This window comes from Lates calcarifer, linkage group LG7_2, assembly GCF_001640805.2.
Source record: "Lates calcarifer isolate ASB-BC8 linkage group LG7_2, TLL_Latcal_v3, whole genome shotgun sequence".
Taxonomy (NCBI): Eukaryota; Metazoa; Chordata; class Actinopteri; family Centropomidae; genus Lates; species Lates calcarifer.
In genome coordinates this window covers 10,020,219-10,034,787 of record NC_066854.1, presented here as the reverse complement: position 1 = coordinate 10,034,787, position 14,569 = coordinate 10,020,219, and the positions used below count along the sequence as shown (strand labels likewise).

Sequence of the window (14,569 nt, the reverse complement as noted above, 5' to 3'; positions counted from 1 at the left end):
CAGTAAAGCATGAAAAACAATGGAAAAACAATAAACACAAATACTGTAATAGTACAGTAAGGCATGAAAAACAGTAATAAACAGTCAAAAAAGGTCATAGTACAGTAAAGCATGAAAAACAGTCTCAAACACTCAAATACTGTAATAGTACAGTAATGCATGAAAATCACTCAAAAAGGTCATAGAACAGTAAAGCATGAAAAACAATGGAAAAACAATAAACACAAATACTGTAATAGTACAGTAAGGCATGAAAAACAGTAATAAACAGTCAAAAAAGGTCATAGTACAGTAAAGCATGAAAAATAGTCATAAACACTCAAATACTGTAATAGTACAGTAAGGCATGAAAAACAGTAATAAACAGTCAAAAAATCTCATAGTATAGTAGGACATGAAAAACTGTCAAAAACACTCAAAAAATGTCATAGTACAGTAAAGCATGAAAAACAGTCATAAATACTCAAATACTGTAATAGTATAGTAAGGCATAAAAAAAACAGTCAAAAAAGGTCATAGTACAGTAAAGCATGAAAAACAGTCTCAAACACTCAAATACTGTAATAGTACAGTAATGCATGAAAATCACTCAAAAAGGTCATAGAACAGTAAAGCATGAAAAACAATGGAAAAACATTAATAAACACAAATACTGTAATTGTACAGTAAGGCATGAAAAACAGTAATAAACAGTCAAAAAATGTCATAGTACAGTAAAGCATGAAAAACAGTGGAAAAATACTCAAATAATGTCATGGTAGAGTAAGGCATGAAAATCACTCAAAAACTGTCATAGTACAGTAAGGCATGAAAAACAGTCATAAACACTCAAATACTGTAATAGTATAGTAAGGCATAAAAAAACAGTCAAAAAAGGTCATAGTACAGTAAAGCATGAAAAACAGTCATAAACACTCAAATACTGTAATAGTACAGTAAGGCATGAAAAACAGTGGAAAAATACTCAAATAATGTCATGGTAGAGTAAGGCATGAAAATCACTCAAAAAATGCCATAGTACAGTAATGCATGAAAATCACTCAAAAAGGTCATAGAGCAGTAAAGCATGAAAAACAATGGAAAAACATTAATAAACACAAATACTGTAATTGTACAGTAAGGCATGAAAAACAGTAATAAACAGTCAAAAAATGTCATAGTACAGTAAAGCATGAAAAACAGTGGAAAAATACTCAAATAATGTCATGGTAGAGTAAGGCATGAAAATCACTCAAAAACTGTCATAGTACAGTAAGGCATGAAAAACAGTCATAAACACTCAAATACTGTAATAGTATAGTAAGGCATAAAAAAACAGTCAAAAAAGGTCATAGTACAGTAAAGCATGAAAAACAGTCATAAACACTCAAATACTGTAATAGTACAGTAAGGCATGAAAAACAGTGGAAAAATACTCAAATAATGTCATGGTAGAGTAAGGCATGAAAATCACTCAAAAAATGCCATAGTACAGTAATGCATGAAAATCACTCAAAAAGGTCATAGAGCAGTAAAGCATGAAAAACAATGGAGAAACATTAATAAACACAAATACTGTATTAGTACAGTAAAGCATGAAAAACAATAATAAACAGTCAAAAAACATCATAGCATAGTAAGGCATGAAAAACAGTAATAAACAGTCAAAAAATGTCATAGTACAGTAAAGCATGAAAAACAGTGGGAAAACACTCAAATACTGTCATAGTAGAGTAAACCATGGAAAACAGTCATAAACACTCAAATACTGTAATAGTACAGTAAAGCATGAAAAACAGTGGGAAAACACTCAAATACTGTCATAGTAGAGTAAAGCATGAAAAACAATAATAAACAGTCAAAAAACATCATAGCATAGTAAGGCATGAAAAACAGTCATAAACAGTCAAAAAATGTCATAGTACAGTAAAGCATGAAAAACTGTGGAAAAAAACTCAAATACTGTCATAGTAGAGTAAGGCATGAAAAACAGTAATAAACAGTCAAAAAATGTCATAGTACAGTAAGGCATGAAAAACAGTGGGAAAACACTCAAATACTGTCATAGTAGAGTAAACCATGGAAAACAGTCATAAACACTCAAATACTGTAATAGTACAGTAAAGCATGAAAAACAGTCAAACACTCAAATACTGTAATAGTACAGTAAGGCATGAAAAACTGTGGAAAAATACTCAAATAATGTCATGGTAGAGTAAGGCATGAAAATCACTCAAAAAATGCCATAGTAGAGTAAGGCATGAAAAACAGTGAAAAACACTCAAATACTGTAATAGTACAGTAAGGCATAAAAAAACAGTCAAAAAAGGTCATAGAACAGTAAAGCATGAAAAACAATGGAAAAACATTAATAAACACAAATACTGTAATAGTACAGTAAGGCATGAAAAACAGTGGAAAACACTCAAATACTGTCATAGTACAGTAAAGCATGAAAATCACTCAAAAAATACCATAGTAGAGTAAGGCATGAAAAACAGTCATAAACAGTCAAAAAACAACGTAGTACAGTAAGGCATGAAAAACAGTAATAAACAGTCAAAAAACAACGTAGTACAGTAAAGCATGAAAAACAGTCATAAACACTCAAATACTGTAATAGTACAGTAAGGCATAAAAAAACAGTCAAAAAAGGTCATAGAACAGTAAAGCATGAAAAACAATGGAAAAACATTAATAAACACAAATACTGTAATAGTACAGTAAGGCATGAAAAACAGTGGAAAACACTCAAATACTGTCATAGTACAGTAAAGCATGAAAATCACTCAAAAAATACCATAGTAGAGTAAGGCATGAAAAACAGTCATAAACAGTCAAAAAATGTCATAGTACAGTAAGGCATGGAAAACAGTCAAAAACACTCAAATAATGTTATAGCACTGTAAAATGTCAAAGGTTTTGTCCTTTGAGATCAGCAAATTACCAGTCTTACCATGTAAATGAATTCCCCCAAACAAAGTAGTGTTGATTTCAGTGGGTGGAGTGTCTGTTAGAAAAGTGATTGTCTGTTCTTTTTCTGCACCAGGAGTGGATGAAAGAAAACAACAGTATTTAGATGGACAGACTGACTCCTGTTGTTGTCCAGTTTTAGTTCCACATAAATGAGCTGACAGGTAGTTTCAGCAAGACATCTGATGAAGACTTCAAGCATGGCAATCCCCACACATCAGGTAACAAAAAAAAACACCTGTCTTTACATAAGAATGGTTGATTAATTGGAAAGTTAGACAAAATGATTGTCGTTAGTCTGTTGTCAGTGTCTTTTTCTGTGAATTTCAGTGTCTCCACTGCAAAACAAGATGAGGTTCATCTGCGCCCGTGTGCTGGAGACGAGATTGTGCCGTATCAACAAGGAGCCATGTCTAAACTTTCCACTTCCAGGCAAAGCTTCACATTGTGTTGAAAGAATTTTACACTGGTGTGATTGCTGAAGTTAGGCAGCAGCACAAATAAAACACAAGTAAATAAATGCAAAAGAAATGATTGTGTGATTTGTGTTGTATATAAAGATGTACGTGCGACAGATATTAAATGACACAACTACAACAACAGAACTATATTAAACAAATGCAAACACTAAAAGAAAAGGGACTGCGAGTTGTAATCTTACGTGAAGCAGACAAAGTGCGAGAGCCCCAGCTTTGGTTTACAGGTTCTGTGAACGCCTCTCCAAGCACTCTTGACTCCCTGGCGTAACGGGATAACCGTCAAAGCGCAACATCAGACGCAGTTCTTGCGAAACTGACAGCACTGGTGGCGTTATGAAACAGAGAAAAATGAACAGCTGAAATTGTACAAAAAATAATAACAGACAAGAAGAAGACTAAACTACACTATATGAGACCAGATAGAGACAACTATACTCCCTTAGACTGACTAATGAATTTTGAATTTAAACACCAAATGTGACTGCTCATAAAGCTTGGTTAGCATTCTAGCTGCAGCTTTCAGAACCATTTGTAGACTTTTAGTGCTAGCATGTGGTAGGCCCCAAAACATTACAAAAATCAAGTAATTCTTAAACATATACACTTTTAAAGTCTGTGTAAAGCACTAATGCCATTCTGAGTTAGTCACACCAAAATCTGGAAAAAATAAGGAGCTCTGTTAGAGAGTCCACTGAAGGTGGTGAAGCCACAATTTCAATAATTTCATACTTAATTTATATTACTATTTATTTAAGGTTTTACATGTATTTCTAACCCTAACCCCATTTGTAATGGTTTTATATTTATTTTTAGAGCAATTTTTTCTGTGTTGGTTTTATACTTGATATTTAAAGGGCTTCAATTTATCAATTCAGGGTTTCTATTCTGTGTCAAACTGCAACTGAGATAATGACAGAGTCAGACTAAAAAGAATAAACACTGACCTTCTGGAAACATCTTCATGTCTGTCTCTTTTCTCTGTGATTTAATGGTTGAAGTTTGAATTCTGTGGAGAAAAACACAACAAACTATATATATATATATAGATGTAACTTTTAACACATCAAAATAAAAGTGTTTCTGGGTATTGAACTTCAAACTGTACAAATAGAGATAGAAGTAAAGGACACTAAATTTACAAAGAAACCAGTATGTGGACTAACTGGTTCTGGACTCATCAGAGTTAAATTTGTTTTTTACACAAAGACAGAAGAAGCTGCTCTGACTACAGAAGTGACTCCACCAGCTGCTCATATTCACACAACAGCAGTGGATGGAAATGTTTGTTTCTCCAATGTAAGTTAAAATTTGAACTAAATTTGGTTAAGAGAGGAAGGATGAGACGAGACACAAAAACAGGCAGAAAGAGAGAGAGGGGGAAGGAGACAGACAAAATGAGAGCGATGTAACCAAGACGATCATCGGCAGTTGCTGAAGATATATAATTTAATGGCAGTGCTCTGTGTTGGACAGGTGACGAAGCTTTTTGTGAATTACCTGGAGGCCTCTGTCCTGGTCTAAACAATTCCTTCATTGTACAAAGATTCTCTGATCGTGGACGAAGTGGAGACACCTGGAGGAAATAAAGAGAGAAACATACAAAGCACAATGATCAATACACTGTGACCTGTTCATCAACAGTTTAACCATGAAAACACAGAAAAATATTCAACATTACAGCTGAACAACAACATTTTCAAAACATTAGAGGAGTGTCTCAGAAAATGAGCTGTCACATATGACAAGAAAAAGCATCACATCTTTAAGAACCAATCACAATAAATATTTGGGAAATCACATGGAATCATGTATATTGCTGTGAACTTTAAAAACTTTCATTTAAGTACATTTTTGAAAGCAGGATTTTAACTTGTGGTATTTTTAATTATACTTCAGTCCACAGACAGAAAATTACCTCACAACTATTTAGTTTTTATGTATTATTATAACTGCTACTATTTTCTGACATGATTAATCAGTCATTATTATATTCAATACTAATCTCATTAAATACAGGGCACAGAGCAGAGGCCTGTACTACGAAGCGAGGTTACTGGCCTATCAGAGTAACTTCAGGAGTAACTTGGTGACGTCAGGTGTAACATCCCAGTTAACCTGTACTACGAAAGGTGGATAGGTTTTACCCGGGGTAATTAACACTGCATCTCTAAACTGCTACTTCTACCTAAGTACTGCCCCACAGGTAGATACCGGCACGACGACAGAGAGAGGCTGACTCCGAAGGACAGGGGTTGCCTAAAGACCATCAGCCCCCCCACCACCACCAATAAATGATATTTTTTATGCTCCGCATTTTCCACTTTCAATTTTTCAAATTTGTAATTTTTCTTTCTCACAGTCAAGCGGCAGAATTTAGCATTATTAGTGTTGCATATTATCGATTTCAATAATCCTTTAAATGTGGGTGGGGGCATTATTGTCCTGAAAGACAATATAACGCGACAGGCTGTTGTAATTGTAGTTGATAATGAACCTCAGGGAAGCACAGTAAGCTTTGTGGAACACACTGGCAGAGAGATGCAAGACAGTAGAGGACATGAGACTATTAGACAACTACAACAGCAGCAGAACTGACTAGACTAGACTACTGGATGACTACTATATTAAATGACACTACAACAACAGATTAGATGACGCTACTATATTAGACTACTACTACAACATTAGATGAGACTACTGGATGACAGTACTATATTAGACTACTATTATATTAGACTACTTCAGCAACAACAACACCACAACAGACTAGACAAGACTACTAGATAATAGTACTATATTAAATGACACTACTACAACTACAACAGACTAGATGACAGTACTATTACATTAGACTACTACTACAACAACAGCAGAACAGACTAGACAAGACTACTGGATGACAGTACTATATTAAATGACACTACTACTATATCAAACCAAAACATGCAGTATTAATGATGGGAAATATGAATGTGTACCACTTCACTGGAGACACCTGGAGGAAACATACAAAGGAAAATGATCAATACACTACTGCCTGTTCCTCATCAACAGTTCAACATTACAGCTGAAACTGAACATTTAACTAAATATTTTTGCTTATTATTATATTATGCCTCACTATCATTTAATATATTACTGTCATCCAGTAGTCTTGTCTAGTCTGTTCTGCTGTTGTTGTAGTAGTAGTCCAACAAATAACCTCATTAATAAAGAACAGTTCACCTCCAACACCTGAGCAATGTAGAAGAACACAACACTGAAAACTAAACACTACAACCAAAAATCACACTTTGACTTTTGAGGTGAATAAATTAATCATGTTACTACAATAGGACTTCATTGATCTCAGAGAGAAAAGCCATTTTTAAAATCGTTTTTATAATAATTTCAGTCACGACAAACAAATGGTGAGGGGATCAATGAATGGCTATGGATAGATTACTACCACAAAGCTATAAAGACACACAAACGCCAACGAGGCAAAAAAACTAAATTGCAAAATGATCACAATGCCACACTTAAAACCGCTAGACCCGCAACTAGAAGAAACATGACGACGATAATCCACCATAAACTGACTTAAAATGACCAAGCTGGAGCTACAAACTACAAAGAAGCAGTAAAATGCTACGGTAGGCTAATGGTATGCTAGTAATGGTACAGAGATGCAAACAGTTGTAAACAAACAGACTAATAAACAGTTGACAACAACTGTTTACAACAGGGACGCCACAATTACACTTCAACCCAAACAAATAAAAAAGACGCCAAAAAGGGAACACTGCCAAAAAACATCCTTAAACGATAAGGCTAATGCGAACGCTCTACGTTTATGCTAACGTTAATGTTAACGCTTGCTATTAGTGAGATTGGACGCTGAGCACACCTGCGGCGGCGGCGAGGTGAGGCTATTGCTAATGCTAACACGAGGTGAGGCTAATGCTAATGCTAACACCCGGGTGTTAACACCTGGGTGTTAGCATTAGGCTAATGCTAACACGAGTTGAGGCTAATGCTAATGCTAACACCCTCACTTCGCCGCCGCCGAAGGTGTGCTCAGCGTCCAATCTCACCCGTGTTCGACAAAAAACAGCTCCAGAGTTTGTTTTAGCATCTTACCTGTGTTCGACAAAAAGTTTAAGCATTCGGACCTCGGTAACGACGTTCCCTCGCACTACTGGCAAACAGAGGCAATGATTCGAACATGGTTCATATCTGATTCGCCTCTCTGAACAGCTCCTCCCAGAAGCTCGTGACCAATGACGAGCCACGTCGTGACCAATGACGACATACGTCAGCTAACAGGAAGATGCTCTACTACTATTGCGAATCTGAGACTTCAGTAAACCCATTTTAAGCACCAAAACAGTTTAGGACACGAGTAAAGGTGCGTTTTCACAAAACGTTAAATATCGAACTCCATTTTTTTAAATTATAAAACACTTGGCAGCATCAGACCCCCAAGGGTTAATGATAAACTGTGCAATATATCCTCGAGGTTAGAACCCATATATACATAAAGAGAGATTAAAAATCTATCACATGTACCCCAACGGACTCATATATTGTGGAGAGGTAGGGGGACTTGGAATGCCAAGCTCAGCATTTTCTTAAGTCATTATGCATAAATAGTGTGTGATATAGCCAATATATATTTTCCCTATATTTTGAACACCTTAACTAACAATAAAAACTGAAAAACAGTGACAGTGACTCATTTACTCTAACAAAAAACAAAGCAATCCCAAGTAATCAGTAGTCAAACAAATAAATTACAGAGAGTACTGACAAGCTGACGAAAACCGCTCAAAGAATTCATATTTAGTACAAACAAAACAAATCTGTGACAGCAAATGGTCAAAAGAAAAGTATCAAACAATGGCTCTCTTGCCAAATTGTGGGCCAAATATTTTTTTCTGTTCTGGACACAGGATGAAATTGGATAAAATATCCAAAAAGATTTTGAGACAAAGGATGCTGTTGTTGAAAGCTGCATTTTCCGAATAACATAAAAGATCAACAATAACTTAATAACTGTATGATGACCCCTAACACGTAACCCAAATGCATGTTACGATAACTGTGAGTAAATGCATTGTACAATTAAACCAATATGATCATATGTGCCCAGTGTACAGTTCATAACTGTAAAGCAAAAGATGAATGAAGAGTGAATACGATTCTGCAACATAAAGCCTCATTGTTCCAGGAATTATTCCAGTAAAGCCATGATCACTGATATATTATGTATGTATGGATATAACAGTAAATGCACAATGTAAACATACAAGGATTATGACAACTGACATATTTGGTAGTGTTTTTGACCTCTGCTCTCCACAGCAACATCACAGCCAGCAACCAGATGGGTTATCACAATATTTCTATGCAAACTGCGCTCATTGTTTTATAACTGCTTTCTGATACTCCACCCGTGTGTGTAGAAACAGATGTGATGCATATAATGCAAAAACTAATTCAATGAAGTATGTTGCTGCTACCAAAACATTTTTTTAAAAGATATTCTGCCACCACTCATTGTAAACCTTCAAACTTGACCTATATTGTACCTTTGCATTCTCTGATCAATATGGTGAAATTTACCATCATATGTCACTGCTATCACCTTTATATGTTCTTACATCAGGTACAGTAAGTATCCAGAAAACGTTGAAACATGACCGTTTCTAATACTGAATCTGTATTGCTGTGATGTGAAACACGTGTAAAATCAGAGTCAGAGCCTTTTGTCACAGAAAAAAGGTTTATTTAAAAATAAAGTTATATCCCTCTTACTCATCAAGGACTGTGAAAACAAACAAAAAAATGTTTAACTATCTGTCTTTACAGCTGCTCACATGAGACAAAACTTCAGATGCTGCTGTTCTTTCAATTTAAATGCGTCAGCGGAGGTTTTAAAATGTTTTGTTGTTTTTTTTACCAAAAGATGCATGTAGGTGCTGTAGTTCATTTGAAGTCATCCCACACTCACCATCCTGCTGCCCAAATATGTATTCATCCACAGTTGAACATAGTCTTTGCATTTGATACCAGCTATTTAAAGAAACCAATTAGAAAACATTTAAATATTCGTGTCCAATTTTAAAAGATTTAAATCTTCAGCAGGAACCAGTGGGTTTGGGGCTGAAAGCTGTAAGTATAAACAAACTAACACATGGTTGGTTTTGGTCTTTGCATGGAATCTGCTGACAGAAACACAAATATACAAACAGCCAGCCTATCCTTTAAATGAAAAGATAACACCAGTGTCTTACACCTTTGATGAATCTGTAACCACATGTATATTTGTCACATTTACTAAGAGGAAGTCACATGCAGAAAAGCAAGAAAACAGGTCACGGTGAATCATCAGTTTAAGGTGATAAAATCAGAAAATAAATATTTACAGTGCATGTGTTGCATTAATCTGATTCCTCCAAAACATGTTTATAAACCAATTTGTGTCTTTAAATGAAATCACATTATTGCTGGAATTGGGAAATGAAATTACTTGATAACATGTAAAGCCACTGATAGGCTTCTTATAAATATATGGAAAACATTAGATGCACTAACAATTAACACTGGTATTATCCTTTCTTATAACTGGCTGATGGTCAGATGGTTACCAGTGAAGGGCCAAACAGTTTACTTTTTATTGTTTTGAACCCAAACCTGAACAGTTTGACTGAGCTTAATAATTTAAAAAGTTTGGATCAATTACATTTACTCATGTAACTTGTACAAAATATGTATTAAATTAAAGTAAGAAAAATAACAAAATATTTTCTTCCCAACAATAAAATGGATTTAGGAAAGGATACTGCAGATTCCATCATCTGATCTGTGGAGATAAAGTTGGGACTGAAGGCTGTATCTCAGGTGTGTGAGCTGTGTGTTTTCAAGTGAACATGTTGAATTGGCTGAAGTGACCCCTGACACAGCGCAGCAGACCGTCGGGCTCAAACAGCTCAATGACAGTCAAACAGAAGCAGAACCAAACTTAACCATAAAAAGGCACATCATGTTCTTTGAAACACTAACTTGGCGGCAGATCACTGACCTGTTTACAAAAGTAAAAAAGAAAAAAAACAAACAAGGAAACATAACAACAGTCTGAGCTGACACAGTGAGAAAGTAGAGGTGGTAGGTGGACGGTGCCGTTCAGTCTGAATGTACTCGTGTGCAAACAGAAAAACTGAGATTGGAAATCAAAGCACAAAGTGTATGAGGCTCCTGCTCCTGAGGCACAGTAGTCCACTTCTGTCCATCCTCAGGAGACAGTGATGAGGAAGAAGAGAGAATTATTAACATGGGTTTTATTCTATTATTAAGATTCTTGGTTAAGACTAAAAGTTTAAGTTTAAAACCAAATTTCAGACCTTTAGATTTTTAATGAATAAAACAGCTAAGCAGTAATTATTCTCATTAGGAAATGACTTATCTCCCTCTAACTTTTAACACATCCTTTTTGTCTACATGGAAAACATTTTTTCTTCTTCACATCACTTCTCAAAGCTGAACAGAAGCAGATGAGGACACCTCCCCTCTCGGTCATACACTTCAAGATAAGCACGCTTTTTTTTTTTTTTTTTTTAATTACTCTCCATAAATAAAAATCTATAAAAGGAAAAAAGAAAGACCCCTCCTATAAATAAAAACAAAGATTTCCAGCAAACAGAGATAAAGATCTGTATACAAAATAAATAAAAAAGAAACTCATATGAACAATATACAGTGTTACTAATATTTTGTTAAACCTCTGCAATTAGATAAACGTAGTGCATTTTTTCCATTCACCACAATGAACTACAAATTTTATTTTTATTGTAATTTTTTTCTTTGCAAATCTGCAGGCAAATTAAGATCCTAACGATTATCCAAAGAAAACGAGGAGATGCGAGATTTTGCATCGTTGGCATGTTTTTGTTGCTTACACTTTTGCTCGAAAGGATTTACAGCTGCTGTCTGGTGGGCGGGTGAGATGAGCGTGGTTCTGTGTTTTTGTATTTTTTTAACAGACTAACATCTGGGGAAGGTTTTGACGTGTCTCTGCAGGCTGTGGAGTCTGTGCTGTGATGCGTCTGGGTGTTACCGCTGCTACCGACGACGACCTATCATCTACGACACAACGTCACGACATCCTACAAACATGGCAATTCCGTACACGACAGCTGTAGCTACAGAGAATGACACTCACCCTCTCCCTGACCCTCGCCTCTCAGGGTGTGTGTGTGTGTCGTCGTACCGGATGGTGTACTGAAACAGTCGAACAACAACATTTTTACAATTCTCTACTGGCCTTGTCTAGAAACACACACTCAGTCCTCTTTACAACTTTAAATAAGACGTCTCTTGTTTAGAACAAGTGTGCAACAAAAACGTATGAAAATCAAGGAACTGACCGTGTCTTAAGGGAGAATGAAGTCTGCTTTACGTCTGGAGTACGTGTCAGGAAATGATAAAACTTCCAGAATAAAAATCTAGATATCTATGTTACATGTCCGCTCTCATCACGTCTGTCCAGAAGAGAGGAACGAGTTGGTTACAGTGTAAAACTGGTTTTGTCTTTAGCCACTGTCTATTAGGCCCCTGTGTATATATATGTATCTGTATGTATGTGTATGTGTGTGTGTATGTGTGTGTGGGCCTTCAGGCATGCCAGTCCAGTGCAAATCTACCTAAAGAATAAACAGTTTCAGATTTGAGCAGGGGGGAAGTGGATGGAGGGGTTGCAGTGGAGGGGGCGGGGCGGGGCGGGTGTCAGGAAGGGGCATTTGAGTCTCCTTGGTCCCTTGCTGCCCTCGTTTACCCCTGGAGACAAACAGGCAGCCAGTCACTGATATGTGCAGTCTACCAAGGCGGCAGCAGGGAACTCATCTGCTGCGGCTTTTAAGTCGAACATGACTCCCTTTGTTGATTCAAGTAAATTTCATACCACTTCCTGGACTCATAGCGCCGCCCACTGGTGAATCTGAAGGTTGACGGATGCTGCAGGAGTGCTTTACTTCCAGCAGCTGGGGGGTGGGGGGGTGGAGGGGACAATAAATATGAAGAACAAATGCAGTCTTATGAATGTTTGTCTGCTCACAAAGAAGTCCGATGTGTGTGTGTGTATGACTGATACCCTGGAGTGTGTGTCTGTCTCTGAAACACCACGCACTCCTTAAGCTGCTCTGACTTTGTTTAACCCCACCAAGCCTAAAGCCTGCCCCCCCAAAAAACCTAGCCCCAATTCCATGCCCCTGCCCCACCCCACACTCCACCAGTCAGCCTGGGTGTGGGTGCTATAGGCAGTCTTTGCACAGTGCCACCTGACCCTTCATGTAGTCGCGGCAGGGGCAGATGCGTCGCAGCGACTGGTGGGCGCCGGCGCAGCTGAACAGCAGCAGGTCCGACTGGAAGATGCAGTGGTGGCGCGTCTCGCTGTAGGCCGGGACCAACGTGTCGGCGCTCGACTCCACCGTCTGACAGTCCACGCCGAACCTGAGAGACACAGAGAGGAGTTTCCTCAGGGGTCAGGCTTTGATTATGAAATATTCTCCTCTCATTTGAATGAGAAGCAGAGACAGACACAGAGGCTGAACACACACAAACTGGGCCCTTCAGTGGTGAAAATATGATACTGCAGGATGAAGCAGCTCAGCTACATTCAGCACTGACTGCACACAGACACTCAAACCTGTGTTGCACTGCCACCCGATGGACACTTTTAAAATAACAGCTAGAAAGGGAGAAAGCGTGTGTGCTTCCATGTCTACACCGATCAACCACAACATTAAAACCACTGACAGGTGAAGTGAATAACACTGATCATTTCATTTCAGTACAATGTTCTGCTGGTAAATCATGGGTCCTTCATTCATCTGGATGTTACTTAGACACATACCACCCACCTGTTGTCAGACAAAACACACACCCCATGGAAGCAGCATTCACAAATGACAGTACTTGCCTAAACATTGTTTGATGATCTGTGTTATTCACTTAGCTTTAATGTTGTGGCTGATCAGTGTATACATGTAATGCGTGTGTGTGTTTCTGTCATAGAACAGCTTGTCAAAACAGGGACAAAAACCATGTCCCCAGTTGGGAAACAGCTGATTTTTGGGTCAGTGGTTAAGAGTAAGAGTTAGGGTATGTCTCCATAATATGTCCCAAAGTGACTGGAGATCAATATGTGTGTGTGTGTGCCCCACCTGGCCAGGTCCTTGTCCTTGTTGAGGTGCTGGAAGAAGGACGGCTCGCAGATGAGCTGCTCCTCCTGACACACCTGCTTACAGGAGCGACCAGGCTCGGCCAGTTTGACCTGCAGAGCGCTGAGAGGAGGCCACATCACCTGACCGTGGCAGAAGTCCTGACAACAAGAAGAGCGGGGGCGTCACACAACAGGAAACACAGTCCAACACACTTGTACAAACGGTAATGTCGTTCCATCTGGTACGACGGAGATGTACCTGGTTCTCGATGAAGGCGTTGACTCTCTGCAGCATCCCCTCACAGGTGAACTCGTAGGGCAGGTAGGGCTCAATCTGATCACACAGACACAAAACACAGACTGGTGTCAGGAGAGGATACTGTGAAGTTACACAACTACAAGGCCACTGTGCGTGTGTGTGAACAGGTAAAGTTCATTCTGTGTCTGTGTGTGTGTGTGTGTGTGTGAGTGTGAGTACATGGGGGCCCACAGAGAGCTCAGCCTGGTGTAATATTAGCCCGCTGTCAGCTCTTTGTACCACTGTCTTTCGAGTCCTATCGACCTCCACAGACTCTGATTTGCGGAGGAAAACTTCAAACAGGACAGACCAACAACTGAAGCCTTTGTTGCTGTGCTAAGTCAGTCCCGGCTTCTCAGTGTCTTTGTGTGTGTGTGTGTGTGGAAGATGAGGAGGAGCAGAGGGAGGGAGTGTGAGCCAAGCCGGAGCCTGAGTAGGCTGCAGCTCGCCACGGATCACAAAGCATATGAGGCTCCTCAGGCTTGTCCAGTGAACAAAGCCATTGTTCCGACCCGCTCGGCGAAGCACAGCACAACACGCGGTCCGGGGTGCGGGCTTTAAATATGCATGGGCCTGGACCAGAAGACGAAATAGGATCTTTCTATTCCTTCGTGCTTTCACTCGTCCTCTGTCTCTTGA

At 38.3% G+C, this 14,569-nt stretch overlaps 1 protein-coding gene and 1 long non-coding RNA gene across 2 annotated transcripts in view; both read right to left on the bottom strand.

Annotated features, from left to right (window-relative positions):
* On the bottom strand, window positions 1-7,764 carry LOC127139131 (uncharacterized). The gene is made up of 5 exons (XR_007809070.1): window positions 7,554-7,764; window positions 4,929-5,004; window positions 4,376-4,437; window positions 2,500-3,753; window positions 1-376 (listed from the first exon to the last, which is right to left on the bottom strand). It is a non-coding gene; the product is annotated as an uncharacterized LOC127139131 (long non-coding RNA).
* A 1,415-nt stretch (window positions 7,765-9,179) lies between these two features.
* mgat5 (alpha-1,6-mannosylglycoprotein 6-beta-N-acetylglucosaminyltransferase) overlaps window positions 9,180-14,569 on the bottom strand; it is an 83,505-nt gene continuing 78,115 nt past the window's right edge. The window contains exons 15-17 of the mRNA XM_018689212.2: window positions 13,892-13,966; window positions 13,634-13,791; window positions 9,180-12,920 (exon numbers count right to left, since the gene is read on the bottom strand). Coding sequence (XP_018544728.1) covers window positions 12,722-12,920; window positions 13,634-13,791; window positions 13,892-13,966 — 432 coding nt within the window. The 3' untranslated portion in view covers window positions 9,180-12,721. The remainder of the gene's footprint in view (window positions 12,921-13,633; window positions 13,792-13,891; window positions 13,967-14,569) is intronic.